Genomic DNA, 10,513 nt, shown 5'->3' with positions numbered 1-10,513 from the left:
CCATGACATCCTGCTCTTCCCAGCTGCTCCATGACATCCTGCTCTTCCCAGCTGCTCCAGGGGGTCACCCTGTGGCTCCAGAGGTGGGAGAAGCGGGGCTGGAGCTTCCTGTTCCCAGTTCCCTGCCCGAGCAGGGTCAGGCAGGGGAAAGGGTGTCCCAGGAGTGGGTTAATGAAGGAATGTGGGAAGGGCAGAGGGGGGGAGCCCCTGGCACAGGTTGCCCAGGGAAGCTGTGGCTGCCCCAGCCCTGGAAGTGTCCAAGGCCGGGTTGGATGGAACCTGGAGCAGCCTGGGCTGGTGGGAGGTGTCCCTGGATGGGCTTTAGGGCCCCTCCCAACCCCCCCTGTGTCTGTGTGTGCAAAGCAGGCCCAAATCCAGGAGTGTTCCCCCCCTGTTCAGCCCAGGCTTTAATGGTGGTGCTGGGGGAGGGTGTCAGGTCCAGTCCAGCAGCTCTTGGGAGTTGGAAATCTATTGTAGAAAACTCACAGGAGCCTCTGGGATCCACTGGTTTCCTGGGGATGTTTTCTTTCCCTTTTGTTGTGTCCCTCTTTGCCGTGAGCCAGACCCAGGTCTGGGTGGTTTCTGTGCCGTGTGGGCCCAGGGCAGGGGACAAAAAGCAGAGTTAATTACAGGGGATGCTCCCAAAAATAGAGCTGCTTTTGCCCTGGCCTGTGAGCTGGTGCGAGAGGTTGGTGTTCCAGCTCTTTCCATGGGTTTGGAACACCAGGAGGGCGGAGTTACTGGCAGAGGGACTGTCTCAGAGGGGTTTAAACCGAGCTCAGTCACCCAGGCATCACAATAGAAACAACTGAAGTAACTGGACATATTTAGCTTCCTTTCCTTCCTGCTTCCCTCTTTCCCTCTCCTGTTCTTTATAGGGATATCAACCACCTATTCCTTCCACAACACAACCACATCCTGCCCCAAACAATTCCACCAAGAAAGGAGGAGCCAGAACTGTCAGTGCCCAGCTGGGAGGAGCAGCACCCACAGAGCAGCTCCTGGAGGTGCAGGGAGATCTCAGGGAAGGAAAAGCGGGAACAAGTTTGTCCCAATGTGGGAAAAACCTCTTATTGTACCAACAACTGCCTCAAGTTGTGCCAGGGTAGGTTTAGGTTGGATACCAGATCCCCATGGAAGGGGTGGTAAAGCATTGGAACAGGGGTGGAACCCACAGAAACATGTTGATGGACAGAATCCCAAATATTTAAGTTCCCAGTATCTGGCAACATCCAGATATTCCTCACAGTTTCCTCCTGTGCACAAGGAGCTGTAGAGCCATCAAAAATTGGGGATATTTTGGAAAGGTTCAGCCCCGAGGCAGCTCCAGCCCCAACCCTTAAAGCACCAGGGAGGGGGTGAAAATCAGCCCCTCAGGCTTCCAGAATGAGCTTCCCCTCAGTGGGAAAATCAGGAACCCGAGCCCAGGGCGGAGCAGAGAACATGCTTTATTGAGGAGCAGGAACAGGACAGCACATTCTACCACACCATGGGGACAGGGAACAGCTGCTGCAGGAGGATGGCCCTCTTCCCTACTCCCCAAGGGGTCTAATTCCCTGGATATCCCGTCAGGATCTGTGTCAGTGACAGTGCAGAGCAGGGCACAGACAGGAGGTTCAGTAATGCCCACAAGGTCCATGCTGGGGACTGAGCAGGAAGTTTCTTTTCCTTTTTTTTTTTTTTTAATTTTTTTCCAGGACAGACAACCAACAGAGGAGCAAGAGAGAACTCTTCCAGGCCAGGATGGGGCAGTGGTTAACAGGGAATGGCTCCCACCTGCCAGGACACTGCGAGTGCTTCATGTCAGAGCCTGTTCCGTGAGGAAGCACCGGAAGGTTCCATGAAATCAGCACTGGGATGGTCCCAGCCCCTACCCCGAGCTTGTCCCTGATTTTAGTCACACTGGAGCCATAGAGGTGGCACAAGGACAGTGGTTATACTGGGAAGCCATTGCAGGAGAGTTTCTTCTGGTGGTGCTGGTGGGAGAGAGGAAGTCAAAGCTTATTATTTTTTTCTGTTTGTTTTACAAAGAGAAACAAGGATGCACTGCCAGAGGATGACCCATCCCACAGCTCCCTGGAGCACAGCCTGGGCAGCCCAACAACTCCTGGAGTTTCTGTGGCTGTTTGGACAAGGCCAGCAAAAATCTGTCCAAAGTTTTTGTTTCTTCAGTCTAGAGGGGAAAAAATAACCCTCTCCAATACGGAGAGAGCCACAGTTCAAGGAGGATTGCTCTGGGAAACGTGTCTCCAGTTAAATACACTGTTTGTAAAGGGACTCACTAACTCCAAGAGATAAAGGAGGAAGAACAGGAATTACAATGAAGGGGTCTCTCCAGCAGATGTGGGAGCTGCAGGATAATGGGAACATCTCGGAGCAGGGTGTTCTCACACCCTCAGCCTTCACTCAGCACCTCACTCAGGTACAGGCAAGTTCTGCCTGTACATCATAAACTACAAAAAGACCTATGGAAAACTGCTGGAAGAGGTGAAACATTATCCCACCAAAACTCTTTCAGGCCTGGAATGGACCAGGACTGGCTAAAACACTGCAGCTGGTGTAACTGCAGCTCAGTGGAAAACCAGACCCTCCCCAGTTATCTGACCTTGTCCAAAAGCCACAGGAGTCACTGCAGTGCTGAGAGCTCCAGGAACCTGAGGGAAGGAACAACTGGCTCACAGGACACGACACAAGCTCACTGGAGCAGGAACAGGAGGGTGAGACCAGTGGCTGGACAGGTACAGTACCAGTGTCAGAGCTCCTGGGCCAGCGCTGCTGGGGGTCCGGTACAGATCCAATCCTACAGATCCAATCCTACAGATCCAATCCTACAGATCCAATCCTTGCAACCTCATTGAGGCCGAGACATCAAAGTTCCTCAGAACTGTGGGAGCACAACGATCCAGGCCAGGCCAGTCCCAGGGGGAGCTGATGTGTTGGGGTTTGGGGTACTGCACCAGCCCACCACAACAGCAATGGACACACAGAGATCCCAGGGGAACTTCTACTGCTGGGGGTCACTGGCTCCAGGAGAGAGGGACACTTAGGTTCCCTTGGGAGGGGTCCATTTCAAACAGCTGGGATCCATGATCTTATTGCTGTTGGATCTCTTGGCCTCTTTGGCTATCCACTCATCAATCAGGTCCTGGGGGGACAGCAGGACAGGGCAGGTTAGAACACGTGGTCCAGGCAGGGAATTATCCCCAGCACAGTGTCACAAACCCAAATCCACAGATCTGAAGGTGACTCACCCACCCACTGCTCAAAATAACACCAAAACAACAACAACTCCTCCACAGAGCTTTCCAGAAGCCCTTCAACCCCACTGACAAAGTCCCAGGGAGGGGAAAACAACAGGCAAATTTAGGGATTTATAAACCACTGGTGAGGGAACAAACAGGACTCATTCAGGATTCCATTAATTCCATTCACTTGTATGTCAGAGGAGGTCTGGACTGGATTTTGGGAAGGTTCTTCCCCCAGAGGCTGGTTGGGCACTGACCAGGCTCCCCAGGGCAGTGGGCACAGCCCCAAGGCTGCCAGAGCTCCAGGAGGGTTTGGACAATGCTCTGAGGGACAGGGGGGGTTGTTGGGGTGTCCTGGGCAGGGCCAGGGGTTGGGCTGGATGATCCCTGTGTGTCCCTCCCAGCTCAGGATATTCCATGTCATCCACGTGCCCAGTGAAGGGCAGCCATGGCGAGGACCATGATGGGAATGCTGATCCACTGCTCCCACAAAAAGCCACTCACAGTGAGCAATGTTATCCCACACACCAAAGGCAGGGCAGTAAAGGTTATTTCTGCACTGCTGAACAATCAGGTTGGACACCCAAGTCCTATTTTGTCTGGAAATCCCAGTTCTCCCGCACTGGAATGAGAAGGCTGGAAAAAACCCAGCAAAGAAAACCCTGATTTCAGCAAGCTCATAATTACCAGCTAAATAAAATCACAGGGATAACCCTCCCCAAGCTTACCTGTCTTTTCAGGACCAGGTGTTTTCCCTTCCAGTACTTGAGCATCTGAAGGGCCTGCAGGGTGCTCACGATGTCCACGGGGTTCACTGCAGTCTCCTGGCTGATCTCTGCAAAACAGCAGCAGTTCTGTTAAAACAGGAATCAGTCCCTCCACAATGCCCCCAAACTGCTGGGTTTTAACTGGGAGTTTTGTGTAACTCCTCTGGAAAAGAGACAGGAAATTCCCTGCATGGACTGGGGAGGTACATCCAGCACTGCACTGCTTTAGTGATATAAATGTCAGGATTCATATTAATAAGGTGCAATCCTCTGGAAGATGTAGTTCTGCCCTTTCAGGACTACCCTGATAACCCTACGAAGTGCCACACACTCCCAGGTGCCACCAACAGACTAAGAGTCCAAATATTCTTAATATTGGAGCCATTTTTCTTTTTAAAATTAACACCCCAACGTACAGGCAGACAAAGCTCTCTCCTGAATCTTTTCACAAATGGGTTTTAAAGAAGAAGCCAACACATGCTTTCAAAACACTGCAGCTGACTCATCCCCAGTGGTGGCAGCGCTGGGAAGGGGCCATTCCCGACTCCAGGAATGTGCTGCTCCACAAACACCCGCCTCGTGGCTGAGGGGGATGCACAGTGGACCAGTCCAGGCTCCCTCAGCTCCAAAGCTCACCTTTGATGGAGATCTCCTTGCCCTGGAAGTTGTGCAGGTACCGCAGCAGAACCTCCTTCCAGTAGCTGCGGTAGCTGATGAGCCCCAGGTCGGAGAGGGGCCGCTCGGGAGAGCCCACCTTCTCCTCTACTTTAGACAGCAAATAACCTGAAAACATCAAAAACAACCTCTTTGAACTGCCCAAACCACGAAAAGTGCTGAACCTCCACCAGATCTGTGAGACTGGCTGGTGGAATCCCTCAGAATTTCCCTCCCCACTCACTGAAGTCGATGAGCATCTTGCCGTAGCCTTGTCTCATGTACTGAGGCATTGTCAGGATGCAGGAGACGTTGTAGTTGAGGAAGGAATTCTTCTCCTGAAAAACAAAGAGCAGGGAGGATGAACAGGCCTAGGGGTGTGCAAACAGTGGGGATCCCATAATCCCAACAAGCCCAAGCGACTGATCCAACACCAGGGAAAGGAGGGACAGCAGCAGAACCTGCCTGACACCCAGGAACGTGATCCAATTCTGCCACCAGCCTGGTCAGGTGTCTGACTGTACCAGCCATTAAACTGGGTGTTTGCTGCACAGTTTTAATCCTGGGATGGCTTCAAACTCCTGGGTCATGGCGTTGTAGACTCATGGAATCATGGAATGGGTTGGGTGGGAAGGGACCTTAAAGCCCCTCCAGTGCCACCCCTGCCATGGGCAGGGACACCTCCCACCAGCCCAGGGTGCTCCAACCTGGCCTTGGACACTCCCAGGGATGGGATCAGATCCTGCAGATTTTATTTCAGAGCATTTATTTTTAGCTCTTTATTCACTTCTGACTCAGGTGATTTCACCCACACAGTTTAATCTGGCAGAGCACTCTCCTACCTATGGAATTTCTCTGGCTGAAGTATCTGAACAAGTGCATTGCATCACATCACCACAGCAAACCCTGAGACTGCAAAAACTCAGGGGGTTGGATTCAGTGCTGGCAACTGGGGTCCTAAACCTCATTTTGGTGAGGTGGGTAATGAAGGTGTGTGTGTTTTCCACTCACCTTGGAGAAATATCCTATCAGATGACAGCCAGTGTTGTCAGCTTCTGTCATGACATAGAAGAGGAAGGGTTCCACATCATAATACAGTGTTTTGTGGTCCAGGAAGAGTTTTGCCAGCAGACACAGGTTTTGGCAGTAGATCTAGAGGCAAAGGAGCAGGATACATGTGTTTATTCCAGTAAAATATCCAAAGTGTGGATAAAACTGTACATAGGAAGTAATGAAAAAGTCCTGAACCATCTGAGAAATGACAGAGCAGCTGGGCCAGGAGACAATTCCCTTTGAGATGGCACTTGGAAAGCTTGGCTTCCAGTGGGAGTGGATGTTTGTGATCCTGAATGCCCAAAGCATCACCCCCTCAGAGAAGGGGAGCAGAGGTTGGGTCTCTCTACTGTGTCAATCCTCCAAAATCATCTCTGGTAACTGGGAAAGCCTCCTCCCAGCTTCCAGCCTCTGGGATTTGCTTTTTTGTCCCTTTCTCTGAAACCTTCGAGGCTGGACAAAACTGGACAGGGCACAAGTGAGGTGCTGAGTCTGCAGTTTGGGATCCCTTCAGGGCAGGGCTAATCAGTCAGGCTGCTTCCCACTGCCACCCAAATTTGACTGAGTATTCCAGAGAATGGGAGATGGGCAGGAACAATCTGCTGAGGGAGGTCAAGCACAGAAATCTCCCCACTGACTTTCAGAAAGGGATTTCCACCCCCATCTCCAAGCAGATGGAACTGCTGAGGCACAACAGGGCTGAGGAGCAAACACAGTGAAAATGCAGCAAAACTCCTAAAGAATGGACAGCCCAGACTCTCTCCTGGACTGGGGGAGAGAGGGCCAGGGGCACCCTGGTTCCCTGCAGGAAGAGCAGTGCCTGCTGTATTTTAAAGCTTGTCTCCACACTCCTGAGGGTCCCAGCCCATTACCTTGTTCTTCTTCCCATCCACTTCGAACACGGAGATGGAGCCCTTGCGGTAGATCTCATCCCCCGGGGGATGTTTCCAAACACACTTTGCCTGTGCCAGGAAAGCAAAATCAGGGTGTCACTACTGCCTGAAGGACAAAATTAGGCTGTCACTACTCTCTGAAGGACAAAATTAGGGTGCTGCTCCTGTTGTAAGCACAGAAACAGTTACAGCAGCTGCTGACAGACCAGGAAACCCGCAGCCTTCTCACCTCCCACAGCAACTGAGCTACACCAGCCACGGTTTAAATCTTTTACAAGCTAAAATCAGACTTGAAACCCAAGGAAGGAGCTCTGGCCTGGCCCTTACCATGTGCCTACGCAGGATTGTCTGGCTCTTCATGTACTTGAGGCAGAACTCACACATGTAGAGGCGGCCCAGCCGAGCGTACTCCTCGGGGTAGGGGGAGTGGTACCACGTGTCCAGCTCGTAACGACCAAAAGCAATGGTTTTAATCATGTTGCTGCCCTCGGTGATCTGGCCCTGCAGCCTCAGCTTCTCCTGGGAAGGGGAAAAAAACCAAATCAAAAGCAGGCGCAGAAGAAAAGGGACCCGTTTTCCTCAGGGAAATCACGTCATTCAAGTCTTCTGAGCCCATGTCTCGGTGTGAATGTCTTGTCATGGATGATAAATCCTTGTCATGGGTGTGAATCCTGATCCACAGGGATAGGACACAGCCTAATGCTCTGCCTCAGATACACAACTGAAATGGAAAGGATCAAAGGCTCTTTTGGTTCCTCTCTGGAGGTGGAATAAGGCTTTGGGAAGCGCCTCAGGAGCTTCAGCAACACAAGGTTTTGAGCTCCATTTCAGTCACTGGCCACTGCCAAGGTGGCTTCTGTTGCCACCAGCCCTCAGCCCCCCTTCCAGCAGGAGAAGGTGCCCACTCTTTCCCCAAAAACACCTGTGGAATGGCACTGCAGCATTCCTGCCTGCAGCACTCAGCTCCAGCTGTGCTTCCAGCGGGAAGTGCCTCGGGATGAGCGGCACTGAAACGCTGTCCTGGTGTCACTGTGCTGACCTGGCTGGGCTGCAGCTGCTCTAAAAACTCACATTTCTCTGCACAAGTACCACAAACCCCAGAAACTTCCACATTCCCACAAATGTGAGGTGTATTTGCTGGGAGCTCAGTCTCACCAGGTCCTCGGATGCCCGTGCCTGCGCCCTCCGGAACAGCTCCAGGTCGTACTCACTGGTCAGGTTTTCCAGGAGAGGTTCCCTGGTGCTGCCATAGGTCTGTCTGTGCTCCTGGAACAACCAAACAACACTTCTGCTGCCAGGCTGCTACCAAGCTGCGGGATCTTGCAGCTTTTTTGGCTGGGAATGCTGCAGGATGACTGGGAAAGCCAAACTCCTGCTCAGTGGTTTCGTTCCAGACCGGGGGGAAGGAGGGAATATTCAAAGTTAGTGCTTTTACCATGTATTTTTCCTTTTGCTCCTTGCTCAGTCCTGAGTTCCTCTTCTTCCTGAGCTCAGCCACCTTCTCCTTGTATCGCAGCTGCCTCTCTGTGGGGGCCTGAAAAACCAGGGGTGGGGTCTTTCACTGCTCCATCCACTCCAAACATTCCCATTCCCACCCCAAGGACCTGTGTCCTGGCTCTCATCTCATGGGGTTTGCTGCCTCTGAACCAAATCCTCTGTTAATGACAGGGCCCAACACACGTATGTAAAGCAGGATATTTGTCTTCCTACCACAGCCTTTGCCAAAGCACCTCAGCCCCACAAGACAGGGAGCACTCCTCATGGAATGCTTAATCATGGGAAGAGCTCAGAGCTGACTCATCTTGACTCAAATCCAACACTCAGGAGCTGAAAAATGTAATTCCCCTGGTTTGGTTCTTTTCTGTTTAGTCAGAGTCAAATTGCAGTTTACAGTTCTGCAGGAATTCTTTCGTCCTGCACATCAAAGCTCCTCCTGAGGACGCTGCAGCCTCCTCTGGCATGACAGAGCTGCTCTCCCTGGCTGCTCCTCACTGAAGGGGACAAGGAACTGCCTTTGCTGAAACACACTGGAGGTGACAACGGCTGACAGATGTGGAGAAGGGAGGTCAGGTTAAACCCAAGGATTCTGGGAAGTGGGAGCCGAGGTTTTCCCAGTTTCACCTGGTGCCTGGTGGCGTGCCTGTTGTTGTCATCCTGCCTGTGGGCCAACATCCGCTCCTCAATCTGCTTATCCCGGCTCTGGGCTCGCACCTGGAACCCAAAATTCACCCGTCAGTGCTGCAGCAAACTCTTGTCATCCCTCTCTTCTTCCAGGTGAATGTTCTCAACTGGGTTTGACACACAAATGCTGCTGCCTCACAGCCAAAGACATCAGCTTTGTGTGCACTGTGTCAGCTCTGCTTCCCGTTCAAAAATTCTGAACCTTGGCATTTTTGTCCTACAAATCCCCCAGAAGGTAAAACAAGGCCAGACACTCACCTTGCACTCATCTGCTGAGAGGTTGTGGTACAGTGGGCACCCCGAGATGGAGAAGTGTCTCTCGTGCTTCCCGGTCAGGTGTCCTGCAGAGGGGCACAAAAACAACCCAACTCATAAGAAATAATCAAGAAGAGGTTTCAAAGCTCTCCCAGATCCCCCACACGAGCAGGCTCAGTGGGATGGAAGGAGCAAACTTCCTGCTTTGTGGTAAAAGGAAGGAAAATCTTTCTCAGGCTGCCCTCCCTGCAAGCAGCCAGGTATGGTGGAGCAGGAATTTGGGGCTGAAATCTATTTCTGGCAAAAATCAGTTCCCTGCCTGCAAGACTCTGCATTTTCCTCCCACACCTGGGCTCATCCTCCTATTTTGGTCCTTATCCTGTCATTCCCCATCACTCCTAGGCAGAAAACACCTCCAGGAATAGCCCTGCAGATACACCTGCATTTAGGCTTCATATCCCACTTCTCCTTAATATTCCTGCTCCTAATGAACTCCATGGTTTTTAGGGTGTATAACTCAACTTGGAATAATACCACAGCAGGAATGCAAAGCCCAACGGATCGATCCTGGAGCTGGAATTACCTGAAGAGTCAAGACCAGGAGTGGGACATTTCGTGTTGGAATTACCTAAGGAGTTACAGCCAGGAGTGGGACATTCCAGGCAGGAATTACCTAAGGAGTTACAGCCAGGAGTGGGACACTTCATGTTGAAGTTGTAGCTCTCGTGGAAGCGGCGGCGCTTGGGCCGGTGGGAGAGGTCGCTCCCGGAGTCCTTCATGGACATGTCCTTGGCAATGCTCTCGTCGTGGGACACGTTGGGGCTGGAGATGTCGATGTCCGACTCCGAGGAAGGGGCGTTCCCGGTGGGAGTGCGAGGCGGGGACTCATCGTGATCCGCTGCGTTTTTAGTGTCTGGAGAAGGACACGGATAACGACGGATACGGATGTCACAAATCCAGGAAAAGGCTTTTAAAGACACACCCGGATCCCAGAGCTGCTCCAACCCCCAGCCCTGGGGATACCTGGGAGGAGGTTTTTCCCAGAGCTCTCCCCTGCACGCACCTCTGTCCGAGAAATCCACCACCTGCTCGGTCTCGGAGCCGGAGGAGCGGGTCTGGCGCAGCGGGTACTTCTTGGGGGTGACGGGGGCGGGCTGCTGCTGGCTGCGGGTCACCCTGCGCGTCGAGTACACCGGCTCCTCCGCCCCGAACGGCGCCGGGTTCCGCACCGGGCTGGAGTCTGAGCCCAGGGAACGGCGCAATTACACCCCAGAACCAGCAGGGACTGCCCAGAGAGGCAAACCCTGCCCAGCCCCACACCCTGCCCAGCCCCACACCCTACCCAGCCCCCGAACCCTGCCCGGTCCTCAAACCCTGCCCAACCCAAACCCTGCCCAGCCCCACACCCTGCCCGGCCCCAAACCCTGCCTGGCCCCCAAACCCTGCCTGGCCCCCAAACCCTGCC

The 10,513-nt window shown here is 52.8% G+C and overlaps 1 protein-coding gene across 1 annotated transcript in view; it reads right to left on the bottom strand.

The window, feature by feature from the left end:
* Positions 1 to 1,430: 1,430 nt before the first annotated feature.
* Positions 1,431 to 10,513, bottom strand: part of KAT7 (lysine acetyltransferase 7) — a 12,578-nt gene continuing 3,495 nt past the window's right edge. The window contains exons 3-15 of the mRNA XM_027668844.1: positions 10,112 to 10,288; positions 9,722 to 9,961; positions 9,052 to 9,134; positions 8,734 to 8,823; positions 8,048 to 8,146; positions 7,768 to 7,878; positions 6,940 to 7,131; positions 6,592 to 6,681; positions 5,678 to 5,818; positions 4,911 to 5,004; positions 4,649 to 4,795; positions 3,974 to 4,080; positions 1,431 to 3,145 (exon numbers count right to left, since the gene is read on the bottom strand). Of these exons, the coding sequence (XP_027524645.1) occupies positions 3,044 to 3,145; positions 3,974 to 4,080; positions 4,649 to 4,795; positions 4,911 to 5,004; positions 5,678 to 5,818; positions 6,592 to 6,681; positions 6,940 to 7,131; positions 7,768 to 7,878; positions 8,048 to 8,146; positions 8,734 to 8,823; positions 9,052 to 9,134; positions 9,722 to 9,961; positions 10,112 to 10,288 (1,673 nt within the window). The 3' untranslated portion in view covers positions 1,431 to 3,043. The remainder of the gene's footprint in view (positions 3,146 to 3,973; positions 4,081 to 4,648; positions 4,796 to 4,910; positions 5,005 to 5,677; positions 5,819 to 6,591; positions 6,682 to 6,939; positions 7,132 to 7,767; positions 7,879 to 8,047; positions 8,147 to 8,733; positions 8,824 to 9,051; positions 9,135 to 9,721; positions 9,962 to 10,111; positions 10,289 to 10,513) is intronic.

The sequence above is a fragment of the Corapipo altera genome, unplaced genomic scaffold, assembly GCF_003945725.1.
Source record: "Corapipo altera isolate COAL_440 unplaced genomic scaffold, ASM394572v1 226, whole genome shotgun sequence".
Lineage (NCBI taxonomy): Eukaryota > Metazoa > Chordata > Aves > Passeriformes > Pipridae > Corapipo > Corapipo altera.
This window is presented reverse-complemented; position numbering and strand designations above follow the sequence as displayed.